The sequence below is a fragment of the Nycticebus coucang genome, chromosome 22, assembly GCF_027406575.1.
Source record: "Nycticebus coucang isolate mNycCou1 chromosome 22, mNycCou1.pri, whole genome shotgun sequence".
NCBI classification, from domain to species: domain Eukaryota; kingdom Metazoa; phylum Chordata; class Mammalia; order Primates; family Lorisidae; genus Nycticebus; species Nycticebus coucang.
Window position 1 is genome coordinate 29535895 of NC_069801.1, and position 17294 is coordinate 29553188.

General features: G+C 37.4%; 1 protein-coding gene across 3 annotated transcripts in view; it reads left to right on the forward strand.

The window, feature by feature from the left end:
- LOC128574870 (protein argonaute-3) overlaps positions 1-17294 on the forward strand; it is a 139354-nt gene that overhangs the window by 40298 nt on the left and 81762 nt on the right. For 2 of the 3 annotated variants that reach the window (XM_053575826.1, XM_053575827.1), the window contains 2 exons: positions 1906-2114; positions 4397-4533. In XM_053575826.1, coding sequence (XP_053431801.1) covers positions 1906-2114; positions 4397-4533 — 346 coding nt within the window. Of the gene's footprint in view, positions 1-1905; positions 2115-4396; positions 4534-15593; positions 15788-17294 lie in introns of those variants that run through there. The other variant, XM_053575828.1, reaches the window with a different exon arrangement.

Sequence of the window (17294 nt, forward strand, 5' to 3'; positions counted from 1 at the left end):
GCTCCATTATAATTTTATAGGAGCACTGTTGTATATGTGATCCCTCATTGACCACAACATTATCATGCAGCATATGACTGTACTGCATTACCTTCTGGTACAACAAGATTTTCCAAGTTTATCTTAAAGTTTTCTCTTCTGCAATCCTGCAACTGAGCATTTCTCAGAGGAACCCTGGTTTCTTTTAGTTGGGGAATGGTATTTTGAAATGAAAATCTGGGTACTAGGTGTGCTCTTGTTTCTGGAGTATTTGGGCTCTAAGTCCTACCTCTAAGAGGTAGAAAATATGAATATGTAAATACATAAAACAAACAATAAAAATAAATGTTATACCTCCTATAGTAAATCTAGTGTATATTTATTGGAAAACATGAGTTCACATCTGATTTTTCCAATTCCAGTCTATCCCTCCAGGATTGTTTCCTTCCATACTCTGATCTATATTTCTTTCTTCTTTAGACACCTGGCTCCCCAGAATGTCACCACTTTTCCTCATTTTCTCAGTGCATATAAGATATGAATTACTATACTCATACAGCTGCAGAAAACAGACCTACTGATGAGTTCACGGTTTTGTTTGGTTTGCAATTCTTCTTCTAAACATGCCCTTTCTCTTCCCTCAGAACTGAGAGTAGAGTCAGAATATGTTCAAGAGTATGTATATCTAGTGTTTCCTTTTTTTTTTCTTTTAGGGTGTTAGTTTATTTATTTGAAATGTATTTGGATTCACTTGATTCTCTTTATAGTCAGTTTTAATTTTTCCCATCCGTCCTTGATTTTTTTTTTTTTTTTTTTTTAGAGACAGAGTCTCATTTTATCACCCTTAGTAGAGCGCTGTGACATCATAGCTCACAGCAACCTCCTGGGCTTAGGTGATTGTCTTGCCTCAGCCTCCCAAGTAGCTGGGACTACAGGTGCCCACTACAAGGCCTGGCTATTTTTTTGTTGCAGTTTGGCTGGGGCCGGGTTTGAACCTGCCACCCTGGTATATGGGGCCAGCGCCCTACCCACTGATCCACAGGCGCCGCCCCCTTTCTTTTTTAATTAGAAGAGTCTCACTCTGTTGCCTAGGATGGAGTGCAGTGTCATGATAATAGCTCACTGGAGCTTCGAACTCCTGGGCTCAGGTGATCCTCCTGCCTCAGCCTGTCAAGTAGCTAGGACTACAGGTGTACACCACCCCACCACACCCAGCTAATTTAAATAAACATTTTATAATGATAGAGTCTGGCTATTTTGCCCAGGCTAGTCTTAAATTCCTGGCCTCAAGTGATCCTCCCACCTCAGCCTCCCAAATTGCTGAGATTACAGGTCTGAGACAACATACCTGGCTTATTTTTTAAAATTGTTTGATATGTACACTTTAACATGCTTCTGAACATCAAAACTGTTGCTGCCTTATTTCTTCCAATTCATTCCCTCCCATCCTTTGAAAGTAACTAATTTCTTTGTTTCTGGTTCTTGCTTTCCTGTGTTTCTTTTTGCAAAAGTAAGCAGATATGTATGAATATTTTCTCATTTCTTCCTTCCTTCTTACATAAAAGATGTCATACTATTTGTGATCTTTTGTACTTTGCTTTTTTAACTTAACATAATTTAGAAATTATTCTGTAGCAGTTTCAAGAGATCTTCATTTTTTTTTAATACTTGCCTAAATATTAGGACATTTGTACAATTCCCAGTATTTTGCAGTGACAAATAATGCTGGCATGAATAAATATGTTATTTAAATTTTAGTCTACAAAAAAAGAATAAAATGATAAATTGTTTAGTCTATTGATTTGACATTGATACTGATTTTTTATTTTTTCCTTGTTTTCTCTTAGATACTTTTGTAAGTTAAATTTAAAATAACTGTATTTATCTTTTTCTACATTTACCAGTTGACTCTTTTCCCATCAACAGGTAGACTTAGATGTTACATTACCTGGGGAAGGTGGAAAAGATCGACCTTTTAAGGTGTCAATCAAATTTGTCTCTCGGGTGAGTTGGCACCTATTGCATGAAGTACTGACAGGACGGACCTTGCCTGAGCCACTGGAATTAGACAAGCCAATCAGCACTAACCCTGTCCATGCCGTTGATGTGGTGCTACGACATCTTCCCTCCATGAAGTGGGTGCTTCTGGCTTTTCTTCCTCTTTAGATTTTATATATGAAAGTTTTCCTCCCAAGAATGAGTTTTGCAGGCTTCCCTTAGTTAACCTCTATGTTTTGTATATTCTGATTGTGTAACTGAAATGTAGAATAAGAATAGCATGCATACAGATTCATTGACAGAAGTAAGTTACAGAAAATTCTCTAACTTTTGCACGTAAATTATACATCATTGTTTATTATATACAATCATATATGTAAATAAGCATTATTGTACCCGCTAGTACTAGCTTAGCTAGTCTAATGAATATTTTTATAGCAAAATGTCTACCTCTCCTAGGAGCTATAAATCTTGAGTAACTGATACATTTTCAGATATATTTCTATAGTTAAATCATCTTATTTTAAAAGTAATTTCAGGGGCGGCGCCTGTGGCTCAGTGAGTAGGGCACCGGCCCCATATGCCGAGGGTGGTGGGTTCAAACCCAGCCCCGGCCAAACTGCAACAAAAAATAGCCGGGTGTTGTGGCGGGCGCCTGTAGTCCCAGCTGCTCGGGAGGCTGAGGCAAGAGAATCACATAAGCCCAAGAGCTGGAGGTTGCTGTGAGCCGTGTGACGCCACGGCACTCTACCGAGGGTGGTACAATGAGACTCTGTCTCTACAAAAAAAAAAAAGTAATTTCACTGTTTATACAGTAGTATTAAATTGCTACTTTTTAATCACACTAGCACCTTAAATGTGTGTGTATGTGGGTATACACACATAGGATCAGTATTTTTATTTTCTTTTTGAGACGGAGTCTCACTATGTCATCCTTGGTAGAGTGCTGTGGCATCACAGCTCACAGCAACCTCAAACTCTTGGGCTTAAGTGATTCTCTTGCCTCAGCCTCCCAAGTAGCTGGGACTACAGGCACGTGCCTGGCTATATTTTTTTTGTTGTTGTTGCAGTTGTCATTGTTGTTTCGCTGGCCTGGGTCAGGTTTGAACCCACCGGGCACCATAACCACTGTGCTACAGGAGCCAAGCCAGGATCAGTTTTTTTTTTGTTTTTTTTTTAAAGAAAAATAGTATGTCTTGTAAACACATTTATAGAAATAGCTTTTTTTTTTTTGGAGACAGAGCCTCAGACTGTCACCCTGGATAGAATGTGGTGGCACCACAGCTCACAGCAACCTCCAACTCCTGGGCTCAAGCGATTTTCCTCCCTCCGCCTCCCAAGTAGCTGAGACTTCAGGTGCCTGCCATAACGCCCAGCTATTTGTTATTTGCAGCTGTCGTCGTTGTTTGGCAAGCCCAGGCTAGATTCAAACCCGCCAGCTCAGTTATATGTGGCTGGTGCCTTAGCCACTTGAGCCACAGGCGCCAAGCACTTTTTTTTTGTTTTGTTTTGTTTAACAAAGTCTCACTCTGTTGCCCTGAGTAGAATGCCATGGCATCATCATATCTCACAGAAACCTCACACTCTTTGGTTCAAGCAATCCTCTTGCCTCAGCCTCCCAACTAGCTGGGACTACAAGTGCCCACTATGATACCCAGCTAATTTTTCTATTTTTAGTAGAGACACGGTCTTGCTCTTGCTCGGCTAGTCTCAAACTCCTGAGCTCAAGCAATCCACCCACCTTAGCCTCTCAGAGTGCTAGGATTATAAGTGTAAGCCACCATGCTTGGCCTTAGAAATAGCTTTTTTGATCAATAATTACTCTTAGCATTTTTTTTTTCTTTTTTTTTTTTTTTTTTTGTAGAGACAGAGTCTCACTTTATGGCCCTTGGTAGAGTGCCGTGGCCACACACAGCTCACAGCAACCTCCAACTCCTGGGCTTAAGCGATTCTCTTGCCTCAGTCTCCCGAGCAGGTGGGACTACAGGCGCCCGCCACAACGCCCGGCTATTTTTTGGTTGCAGTTTGGCCGGGGTCAGGTTTGAACCCGCCACCCTCGGTATATGGGGCCGGCGCCTTACCGACTGAGCCACAGGCGCCGCCCTACTCTTAGCATTTTTAAGGCTGGAACTGTTAACATTTTTAAACCTATTTTTAAGAAAGTATATTAAATAAAATGTTTTCTTATTCAAGCTAACATTAGTTTTGGGAAAGGTGAATTACAGTGAATGATGCTGGTGGATTTTTTCATTTAGAAAGGTATAATACTTTTTGTTTTCACAAATTCAGAAAATGTTTAGTTTATATTCATAATGAAAAGCATCATTATTTTAAATTGTGCTCTAGTCTTCCCTGTTCTGCAGATTTAAATACTTATATGGGAAGGAAAGGATTGAACATGCCATTTTAATTTTTGTAGGTATACACCTGTGGGGCGTTCCTTTTTCTCAGCTCCAGAAGGATATGACCACCCTTTAGGAGGGGGCAGGGAAGTATGGTTTGGATTCCATCAATCTGTTCGGCCTGCCATGTGGAAAATGATGCTTAATATTGATGGTAAGGGAACAAAAGCCATATTCTGTGTTGGGTAGTTGACTTCTATAAGATTTGTGTTGGGTATGCAAATTTCATATATAATTATATGCACTTGTGTCTTACAGTAATATTGAAAATGATATCCTGGAAAAACCTTTATATTTTTATTACATGTTTTTCAGAAAGTCTTTACACAGAACTTATTCTGGAATGCTACTAAACACTACTAAACATGAAGCAAGCACATGAAAGTAAATTTTAAAAGCCCTGACATGATTATCTGAACTGTCTTGTTGTAATTCACTTTTGTCCTGTGAGCATTTCATTATGAAATACTTATTTTAAAAAAAGAGCTCTTTTTGTCATGGTGACCTCAAGTGCTGCACATGTTAATGGTCTTAATGTGATGCTAGTTGCCTTTTCACTTTTAGGTGTTTTCTTACAAATATTTTCTTGCTTATATAAAAGTAGAGAGAATGGCATGGTGAACTGCCATGTATGTAGCTGTTCTTCAGATTGTCAGGGTGTTTCTGTTTTTGCCTGATCTATATACACTTCCTCCTGTACTGTAGTATTTTAAAATCAAATCCAAGACAGCATGTTGTTTGTCTATACTACTTCAGTTTGCACCCTAAAAACATGCATGTTTTCTTAACACAGCAGCATGCCATTGTCATATGTGATAAAATTCAAAACAAGGATTTATTTGAGGCTGGGCGTGGTAGCTCATGCCTGTAATCCTAGCACTCCAGGAGGCCAAGGCAGGTGGATCGCCTGAGCTCGCAAGTTTGAGACCAGCCTGAGCAAGAGCGAGACCCCTGGCTCTAAAAATAGCTGGGCATAGGGCGGCGCTTGTGGCTCAGTGAGCAGGGCGCCGGCCCCATATACTGAGGATGGCGGGTTCAAACCCGGCCCCGGCCAAACTGCAACAAAAAAAAAAAAAAAAAAAAAAATAGCCAGGTGTTGTGGCAGGCGCCTGTTGTCCCAGCTGCTCGGGAGGCTGAGGCAGGAGAATCGCCTAGGCCCAGGAGTTGGAGGTTGCTGTGAGCTGTGTAACGCTACGGCACTCTACCGAGGGCGATAAAATGAAACTCTGTCTCTACAAAAAAAAAGAAAAAAAAAATGGCTGGGCATTGTGGTGGGCACCTGTAGTCCTAGCTACTTGGGAGGCAGAGGCAAGAGAATCGCTTGAGCCAAGAGTTTGAGTTTGCTGTCAGTTACGATGCCACGGCACTCTACCCTGGGCAACAAAGTAAGACTCTGTCTCAAAAAAAAAAAGGCATTTATTTGTACCCACTAATATCCCGTCCATCCATAATCATCTCCTGATAGTCTCAAATGTGTCTTTTTCTAGTTAGTTGGTTCTAATCAGATTCTAAACAAGATTCATACCTCACATTTATTATGTTTTTAATCTAGTAGTCCCATTTTCTTTCCTATTAACCTGTTCCCTTTTTTTCTTTCTTTTTTTTGTAGAGACAGAGTCTCACTTTATCCCCCTTGGTAGAGTGCTGTGGTGTCACACTGCCCAACTCCTGGGCTTAGGCAATTCTCTTGCTTCAGCTTCCCAAGTAGTTGGGACCACAGGCACCTGCCACAATGCCCAACTATTTTTTTGTTGCAGTTCGGTTTGAACCTGCCACTCTCAGTATAGAGGGCTGGTGCCCTACCCACTGAGCTACAGGTGCCACCCACCGGTTCCCTTTTTTATGCCATCGACTTATTACAGAAACTTGGTCACTTGTCCTATAGAATACCCCCAAATCTGAATTTATCTTATTTTCTTGTGTCATTACCTTGTTATTCTATCACCTATGTTTACTAAAAATGAAAGCCCTAGAAGCTTGATTCAGTTCTGGTTTAAAGTACTTCATAAATGCTTTTATGTTGTATCATATTAGAAGACAAATAATATCTAGTGATCCCAGTTTTAGTGATGCTAAAATTAATCCTTAGGTTCAGAGCTTAATCAGAAGATTCGGAGATCTCTCCATTATAAATTTCCCAGTCAACCTTATAATTACCAATGTTCTATTCATTGATTATTGTTGCCTGACTTACTAATTTCACTAGGGATTAACAGTTGGTAATTTTTCTCATTTTCTTATTCTTTTTGCATTAATGGAATTTTTATGTGGAAAAGCACAGTGTCTTACTGATAATTCATTAGTGCTTAATTGCTTTCTTGCTTTCTGGCACAGAAGGGTATTCCAGGTTCATCTTGTTTTTCCTGCTCAGTACCTGGAATTAGACCAGCGGTTCTCAACATGTGAGTCTTTCTCAACCTGTGAGTCAAGACCCCTTTGTAACAATGAAAATACATTGCAACATTAGGAAGGTTGAGAACCACTGAATTAGACATTCCTCTAAGGATCCTTGCATCTTTCCAGATCAGTACATAGTTTTTTAGCTGCATCTGCCATTGTGTAATACGTGGGTTGGGGAGGAGGGGTAGTGGTATATTTAACCAGTTTCCTTTACATCAGTGATTCTAACCTTCCTAATGCCTTGATGTATTTTCATTGTTATAAAGGGGTCGCAACCCACAGGTTGAGAACTGCTGCTTTACATGTATACTAGAGTTGTTTTAATTTTTTGCCATTTCAGAATATCATTTCATATCTATTTAGATGTATCTGACAGATAACTTCCTTGAGGTAAGATTGATGAGTCAAGAGTAAATATATTTGTAATTTTGATTGTTAATGACAGATTGCCCTCATAGAAGTTGTAAACATTTTTCATCAGTGAGAACCCTATTTTCTTAAATCTTTGCAACTGGAGTTGTCAAACCCTTAAATATTTTGTCAGATTTGTAAGAAATAGTTTCCTTATGTACTTTTCATTTGCATTGACTACCTTTTCACACATATAAGGGCCACTTGTATTTCTCTTTATAATGAACTGTTAGTTTCTCTTTCGTCTTATTTTTTTCCTATTGGATTGTTTATCTCATTTACTGGGAGCACTTTCTAAATTAAAGATATTAGCCCTTCATCTGTAATGTGAGTTGCAGGTATTATACCTCCTTATTGTCTTTTGACCTTTGGTATGGTGCAGTTCTTTTTGTTTTGCCATGCAGATGGGATATTTGTCTGTTGGCATAGACATGTATCAATCAGTTATTTCTTTATTTTTTTTTTTGTTTTTTGTTTTTTGTTTTGAGACAGTCTTACTTTGTTGCCTTCAGTAGAATGCTGTGGCGTCATAGCTCACAGCAATCTCCAACTCTTGGGCTCCAGTGATCCCCTTGCCTCAGCCTCCTGAGTAGCTGGGACTACTGATGCCTACCACAATGCCAGGCTATTTTTAGAGATAGGGTCTTGCTCTTGCTCAGCTAATGTTCAACAATATAAAGCTTGAGCTACAGACGCCACCAACTTTGCACATTTCTTGTTAGTCCCAGATTGTTTTCCTTTTTGTTGCTATTAAATGGGTTTATAGATTGTAACTGCTTATTATTTGTGTATATGTTTGCTAATACTTGACTTTTTTCTCTTTTTTTTTTTTTTTGCAGTTTTTGGCCGGGATTGGGTTTGAACCCCTCACCTCTGGCATATGGGCCGGCGCCCTACTCCTTTGAGCCACAGGCACTGCCCAATACTTGACTTTTTAAATTAAAATGCGAAAGTTAGATTAATTTGTAGTCTTCACTTTTTTGTGTGTATAGTTTTTCAAGTTTTGGTATTAATATTTCATGAAAAATTTCAGAAGATTTCCATTTCTAAAATGTAGAGTAGTTTTGAAATAATGCTGAAATGAACAGCTCTTTTAAGATTTGATAGAATTCTCCTACACAAAATTGTGTAATCTGGTGTTATTTATTTATTTGGAAACAGGGTCTCACTCTGTAGAGTGCAGTGGAGTAATTATAGCTCACAGTAACCTCAAACTCATAGACTCAAATAATCCTCTTGTTTCAGCCTCTTGAGTAGCTAGGACGACAGGTGCATACCACTATGTCCAGAAGATTTTTGTTTTTTTTTTTGTAATTTTTTTTTTTTTTTTTTTTTTATTGTTGAGGGATTCATTGAGGGTATAATAAGCCAGGTTACACTGATTGCAGTTGTTAGGTAAAGTCCCTCTTGCAATCATGTCTTGCCCCCATAAAGTGTGACACACACCAAGGCCCCACCCCCCTTCCTCCTTCCCTCTTTCTGTTTCCCCCCCCATGACCATAATTGTCATTAATTGTCCTCATATCAAAATTGAGTACATAGGATTCATGCTTCTCCATTCTTGTGATGCTTTACTAAGAATAATGTCTTCCACGTCCATCCAGGTTAATACGAAGGATGTAAAGTCTCCATTTTTTTTAATGGCTGAATAGTATTCCATGGTATACATATACCACAGCTTGTTAATCCATTCCTGGGTTGGTGGGCATTTAGGCTGTTTCCACATTTTGGCGATTGTAAATTGAGCTGCAATAAACAGTCTAGTACAAGTGTCCTTATGATAAAAGGATTTTTTTCCTTCTGGGTAGATGCCCAGTAATGGGATTGCAGGATCAAATGGGAGGTCTAGCTTGAGTGCTTTGAGGTTTCTCCATACTTCCTTCCAGAAAGGTTGTACTAGTTTGCAGTCCCACCAGCAGTGTAAAAGTGTTCCCTTCTCTCCACATCCACGCCAGCATCTGCAGTTTTGAGATTTTGTGATGTGGGCCATTCTCACTGGGGTTAGATGATAACTCAGGGTTGTTTTGATTTGCATTTCTCTAATATATATAGATGATGAACATTTTTTTCATGTGTTTGTTAGCCATTCGTCTGTCGTCTTTAGAGAAAGTTCTATTCATGTCTCTTGCCCATTGATATATGGGATTGTTGGCTTTTTTCATGTGGATTAATTTGAGTTCTCTATAGATCCTAGTTATCAAGCTTTTGTCTGATTGAAAATATGCAAATATCCTTTCCCATTGTGTAGGTCTCTTTGCTTTGGTTATTGTCTCCTTAGCTGTACAGAAGCTTTTCAGTTTAATGAAGTCCCATTTGTTTATTTTTGTTGTTGTTGCAATTGCCGTGGCAGTCTTCTTCATGAAGTCTTTCCCCAGGCCAATATCTTCCAGTGTTTTTCCTATGCTTTCTTGGAGGATTTTTATTGTTTCATGCCTTAAATTTAAGTCCTTTATCCATCTTGAATCAATTTTTGTGAGTGGGGAAAGGTGTGGGTCCAGTTTCAGTCTTTTACATGTAGACATCCAGTTCTCCCAACACCATTTATTGAATAGGGAGTCTTTCCCCCAAGGTATGTTCTTGTTTGGTTTATCGAAGATTAGGTGGTTGTAAAATGTTAGTTTCATTTCTTGGTTTTCAATTCGATTCCAAGTGTCTATGTCTCTGTTTTTGTGCCAGTACCATGCTGTCTTGAGCACTATGGCTTTGTAGTACAGACTAAAATCTGGTATGCTGATGCCCCCAGCTTTATTTTTGTTACAGAGAACTGCCTTAGCTATATGGGGTTTTTAAATTTGTTTTAGAGACAGAGTTTTGCTGTGTTGCCCAGGTTAGTCTCTAACTCCTGGCTTTGGGGGATTCTGCCCACTTGCTTAAAGTATTGGGATTGAAGTCATGAGTCACCACACCCCCACCCTGTGACCTGGTGTTTTGTGTCGTTTTGTTTGGTGGGCAGCTCTTTTAAAACATTCCCCATTCAGGAGGCGGTGCCTGTGGCTCAGTGAGTGGGGCGCCGGCCCCATATGCCGAGGGTGGCGGGTTCAAACCCAGCCCCAGCCAAACTGCAACAAAAAAATAGCCAGGCATTGTGGCGGGCGCCTGTAGTCCCAGTTGATCCGGAGGCTGAGGCAAGAGAATCGCCTAAGCCCAAGAATTAGAGGTTGTTGTGAGCCGTGTGACGCCACGGCGGTACAGTGAGACTCTGTTTCTACAAAAAAAAAAAAAAAATTCCCCATTCAAAAATTGGTCTGTTTGGGCTGTCTGGGTTCAGTTTTGGTAGATCATATTTCATTAGAAAATTATTCCATATTTTAATTATGTAAAGTTTTAAAATAGTTTTTATTATTTTTTGAAATTTGTGATTTTTATTAATTTCTTATTTTGCCTATTTGTGTTTTGTTCTTTTTACTCTTGATTAGAGTAGCTAGTAGTTTAGTCAACTGATTTGGTTTTTTCCCCCAGCAAAAGAGCTTGTACATTTTTTTGTTTGTTTGTTGGGGGGGTGGGGGGGTTTGTTTTTCTGGGCTTTCTGTTTACTTTCTCCTTAAATTCTGCTTCTATCTTTATATATTTTTATCATCTTTTCTTCGGTTAACTAAATTAAACTATGTTAATCTTATTTTTTTCTAGCTTTTTGAGCTAGGTTAGTAGCTTATTTACTTTCATTTTTTTCTTATTGGGAAAAGTATTTAAAACAATACATTTTCTTTTGATCACTGTATTAGCTGTATTGCAAAGTTTCTAACATGTAGTATTTTTATTATATCATTTCTAGGTTACATTTTTTTTTTTTAATTGCCGTTTTTGGCGGGGGCTGGGTTTGAACCCACCACCTCTGGTATGTGGGGCCAGCACCCTACTCCTTTGAGCCACAGGTGCCGCCCTATTATATCATTTCTAGAAACTTAGCAAATTTCATTTTTATTTCCCCTATGATTTAAATATTGCTTGAGAGCCTCTAAATTTCCAGATTGAAAGTTTTTTGTTTTCTGATTTTGTTGTGAATTTCTATTTTCATTTCTAGTTCATTTCAGAATGTGGTTTGTATTTCTTCATTTAGAATTTGTTGAGATAGTTTTTGTAGTCCAGTATCTGGTCAGTTTTTGTGATAGTTCAACTATTTAAAAATAAAATATATTCATTTTTTAAGGTAGAGTGAAATTAATATCCACCAGAGCTAACATTTGGATCATGTTATTTACATCATTTATTTCCTTATTTGTTTTTTTGTTCTCTCAGAGTAGGAAAAATAAATTTAAATTTCCTATTATTAATGTGTTTTTATCTATTTTTTTGTATCTCCTATAATTTCTGCTTTCTGAATTTTGCTACTATTATACTAGGAATGTACATATTCATATCAATTTTCTTTACTGGGAATTGTAACCTTTACAATGATAAAATAACTTGCTTTTTATACTTCTTGGCCAAAACTCTGCATTGCCTAATAAAAGGATTACAGTCCATGTATTTATAAACTTTATCTTATTTTTTAACTTTTACTTTCTTTGGTTTTTTTTTTTTTAATACTCTTTGAATCACAAGTATCTGTATCTTGACAACAGCATAGAATGGTTTTCCTTTGTGTTTTTTCCTGTTTAATGGTTGAGTTAAGCCAGATAAAAATAGAAAGTACATATCTTCCTGTCTATCAAGATGCAACCATTGGTCTTGGTTTTATTAAATTATTTCATGTCTTTTTTTTTTCTGTTCGTGTATGTTTTGAAACTGTAAGTGGTATGTTTTCTGTGCTTTTAAAATGATAGTTCTAATATTAGGAAGTCTTTTCTCCTAAGTGGTTACCTTTATACTTATACCTTTATGTGATACTCATCTTCTTCTCTTTAAACAATGTCTTTTGTTTACCTTAATTGAGTAACAGTTTTGTTAGCTTTATTAGCCAATATGACATATTTCATTGTCCTTTATAATTTAACTCTAATAATGCTTAGATGTTTACTACTTGACTTTCAACTTTGACTCCTATCACATATGGTAAATTGATGAGTTTATTCTACTTTTTGTGTTTTCTACTCTTATCATTCATTTATTTGTGTATAATATTGCCACATTCTTAGAGCATGTTAACAGTTGCATTCCATTTGTTTTTATCTTAAATCTGCAATTAAATGTCTTTGTGCTTACTGCTAATCCTTTTGCTGAAATTTTTCCTATCATTTGTTGATTTCAGTTTGTTCTCAAGTTGTTTCTTTTTTTTATTTTTTTATTATTAAATCATAGCTGTGTACATTAATGCAATCATGGGTCTCAAGTTGTTTCTTCAAGAAAGCCTCATATGAATAAGAGCTGAGTTTTTGTATATTGTCTGTAACCTTATTTCTGAAGGACTCCTTGGCTAAATGTAAAATTGCTGACTCATACTTTCTTTCATTGAGCATATTGTAGGTATTTTTCCATAGTCTTCTGCCATTGAATGTGTTACTACATTCAATGTAAGGATGACCCTGACTTGATTTTATTTTTCATAGAAGGGAACTGCTTTTCTTGTCTGCTGGCTGAAAGTATTTTTTCAAAATAGCAAATAATTTAGGAATTATTTTATTAAGTAAGTTCTACTAAGATAATTTCACTACATTTTTTTTTTCTTAGGTGACCATTTTGGGTCAGTTTTGTGTCTGTTATTTTTTTTTTTTTTTTTTAATTTCTATCCTGTGTGCTCCTTACTATGCTTTTATGGTATATATTATATTTTACCTGTTATTTTATGTTTTTAAATTTCTATCCTATGTGCTCTGTACTATGCTTTTATGGTATATATTATATTTTACCACGTGTTCATTGCCTTGAGCCTTCATTTTTTAACTAATTAATTAATTTTTTAGAGACAGAGTCTCTGTCACCCATGCTGGAAATCACTAGTGTAGTCATAGCTCACTGTATCCTTGACCTCCGGGGCTCAAGTGATCCTCTTGCCTCAACCTCTCAAGTAGCGAGCGCTACAGGTGCCACCATGTCCAGCTAATTTTTAAAATTTTTTTTAGAAATGGGCTCTCACTTTGTTTTTCTAGTTGATCTAAAACTCCTGGCCTCAAGTGATCCTCCCACCTTGGGCACCCAAAGTACTGGGATTGAGCCATAGTGTTTGGACAGAAAATACATATGTAAATATATATGTAAACATATATATATTTGTGTACGTGTGTGTGTGTGTGTGTGTGTGTGTGTGAGAGAGAGAGAGAGACAGGATCTTACTCTCTTACCTAGGATAGAGTAAAGTGGCATCACCATAGCTCATTGCATCCTCACACTCCTGGGCTCAAACAGTCCTCCTGCCTCAGCCTCCCAAATAGCTAAGGCTATAGACATGTGTCACAGCACCTGGATAATTTTATTTTTTGTAGAGATAAGGTCTTACTGTTGTTCAGGCTGGTCTCGAACTCCCGACCTCAAGCAGTCCTCCCACCTTAACCTCCCAAAATGTTTAGATTATAGGCATGAGCCACTGCACCCAGTCCCCAGAAATTTTTAAATATTTCTTTTAGAGTTAGAGTCTCATTCTGTTACTCACACTGAAGTGCAGTGGCTCCCTGCAGCCTCAAATTCCTGGGCTTAAACAATCTTCTTGCCTAAGCCTCCTGAGTAGCTGGAATTACAGGCATGTGCCACTGTGCCCATACATTTTTTAATTAAAAAAATTTTTTTTCTTCTATTTCTTCCCTGAATTCTGCCATGCTTGTTTCACCAACTCCTGTAGACTGGCTATTTCTTCTCTGATTCCAGAATTACTGATCTGAAATCTTTCTTTATAACTGCATTAAGAATTTTTTTTTTTCTTTTTTGGTTTATTTGTTTAGCAGGCCTGGATTGGGTTCGAACACACCAGCCCTGGTACATGTGGCCGGTTCCGTAATCACTGAGCTACAGGCATTGAGCCAAGAATTTTTTAATGTATATTGAGAAGTATATTTTCATCTACTTTGTGATGATATTTTCTGTTCAGTTTTCTTAGAGATGTTATACTGCTTTCATACATATTTTAATGTGGTATTTTGGTATGGATACTTAGGACTTTTTTGTTGATTATATTTAAATAAGACCAGTTTTTCCAAATCATCTATTAGAAAAGACTTTAGAGATGCAGGAGGAGCATTAGGAACACCTTAGGAGCAAGGTAGTTTTCCAGGTTTATGTGCTGAAGACCTCTATTGTCTTCTGTTCTGATGGATTCTTTCTTCAAATTATAGCCACATTGCCTTTGTTTCTCAATAACTTAAGTGGTTTAAGTAATGTGAAGTAGCAACCATGAGTTCCCCTAGGACCTTACTGTTTTTCTGCTATCAGGAGATACAGCTCCTGCCTCAAATGCTAACAGTTAAAAAATTTGTGAAAAGTATTCAGGAGTTCTTTGTGCTATTCTTACTACTTTCTGTAAGTTTAAAATAAATTGCAAAGGAAAAAAGCATGCCTTGCTTTTAGAAGGGTAGTGCTTTCTGAGATAGCCCTCTATACCACCCTCCACTCACTCTCCCTCCTTTCTGCACCTCCTTTCTCTACCTCCTTCTGGGAGTCTTCTACTGAATCTCAGTTCAAAACATTGCAGTTTCTACTTAGGATAGGACCCTTTCTTTCTTGGAGCAAAATTTGTTATTCCCCCAATAGGTTCCTCTACACATCTTGTCTATATCCATGCTTGGATGTAGCTATTTGTGTAAGTTCTACTAGTTCCAAACACTTTAGGCTATATTAACTTATAATTTGGCATTTTCAGGTTTTTATGTTCTCTCAGTTTCAAGTTTCACTAAAAATGTATGGTTTTGTTTTGTTTTTAATATTTTCTTTGTTGTTTTGTATAGGTTCTAGGAAAATTTGGAACTAAATTGCTATTATGTTTCTATTAGAACGTTAAGTCCAGCTTTGGAAATTATTAAGAAATAATTTCTAGGGTGGTGCCTGTGGCTCAGTAAGTAGGGTGCCGACCCCATATACCGAGGGTGGTAGGTTTGAAACCGGCCCCAGCCAAACTCCAACAAAAAAATAGCCGGGTGTTGTGGTGGGCACCTGTAGTCCCAGCTACTCGGGAGGCTGAGGCAAGAGAATTGCCTAAGCCCAAGAGCTGGAGGTTGCTGTGAACTGTGAGAGCACGGCACTCTATCGAGGGCAACAAAATGAGACTCTGTCCCTAAAAAGAAAAAATAAGACAGAATTTTCTAAATAACTCATTGTTAAAGAAATCTGAAGGGAAATTTAAAGTATTTTGAACTGAACAGTAATGAATATAGTATATATCAAAACTGGCATGATCGATTAAACCAGTGCTTAGAATTTTAAACTTTTAGTGTGTATTACAAAAGAAGACAAATGTTAGTGACTTCAGCATTCATCTCAACAAGTTAGAAAAATAACAGAAAATTAATTACAAAGAGAATAGAAAGAAATAAGACATAAAAACAGAAATCAGTGAAATAAAAAACAAACTTATCTCTATCCTTTAGGTAGGGAGACTTCAAAGGTTTTTAAGAATAGTGACATGATCATATTTGTTTTCCAGAAAGAGACTTCTGGCAGCAGTGTGGAGAATAGATAGAGGAGAAAAAATAAACTGAGAAGCCAGTTAGGAGGCTTTTCAATCACTAGTTCAGGTAAGAGATTGTGATGGTCTAATGTGGGATGGAGAGGAAGGATTAAGGTGAAAAAATAGGTTTAAGAACCATGTCCAGAAAGAAAAAAACAAAACAAAAAAACCTTGGGTATAGTTACTGGTACATGAATTGATAGGAAACAAATAGACTAGAAGCTTTAGTAGGTTTCCAAAGAAATTAATTTTGCAAATAATCTTCAAACCTGGTATGTCAGTCAAGGTTCAACTACAGAAGCTGAACCAGTAGGAGACAATGAGAGATCAGGGTTATGCAGTTGTAGGGGCTGGCTAGGCCAGTCTGAAATCTTTAGGGAAGGCTTTCATGAAGTGTGGGCTAGAAATCTGGGGCATGAGCTGAATGTGTAGTCTATAGGTGGAATTTCTCTCTCTCAGGGAAGCCACAGCTCTGCTTTTAAGACCTTTCAACTAATTGAATCAGGCCTATCCACATTATCTAAGATAATCTCCATTACTTCAACTGATTATGGACTTTACATCTAAAAAATTTCTTTACATCTAAAATTTCTTTAGATTGGTGTTTAATTAAATAGCCACTTTGATGCATTAAAAAACAAAAACAAAACCAGCCATACCTGATCTGAAATTTTCTGTGATTATTCAGTCTTTGAAATAACTTTCAGGTGCAGTAACCATTGCATTATAAACTGGATTCCAAGAAGGGCATGTTTTCCAACTTACATTCAGAAAAGTGACTCTGGGATTTATATAGGTATGAATGGTGTTGCTGTTAGCAAATATGGAGGTAAATCTGATATTGCTGTGTAGTTGGCAGTGTGAATGGCACCATGGTATAAATGGGTAGCAAGTCCAGTTTGAGGACTTTATTGGACATATAGATAGAAACATCTAGTATGCAGTTAGAAATTTAGGTCTGAAAATCTATAAGTGAGAATGTTGGGACTCTTTAGCGTACAAAATCTATATTTGAAACTATAGAAGGAAAAAAATTCTTTAGAAGTAAGAAGTATTTATATTGAAAAAGGAAAGAGAAGGATAAAACCTTTGGGAATACTAGCATTTAAGGAAGGAAGAAGAACCAGTGAGCAAGTATTGATTATCATAGGTAGTATGAGAGCCAACAATGGTTCAAAGAAGCCAAGAGAGGAAACAGATCCAAATAGATAATTTCACAGTTTCTTAATGAGCAACTTTTTAAGTAAAATCTAGAGGAAGACATAGATATCAGTACTATAACTTTTAGTTACTGTTGTGTTCGCTAACTTCTGTTCTTCTTACAAGTTTCAGTCTACATATTACTTCCTTGAGAAGCAGTATTTGACACCCTTCTCCCCCCATCCAGTCATCCCCCAAGTTTGAGTTAGGTATTTCTCTTATGTATTCCCACAGCACAGTGTATTTCCCTAATAACAACATGTGTCACCCTGAATTATAAGTGTTTGTTGTTCTGTATCTCTATTAGAATGAAAACTCCATGAAGCTAGGGCCTGTCCTTGTTCACTAGTGTACCCTCCATGCCTAGCACAACT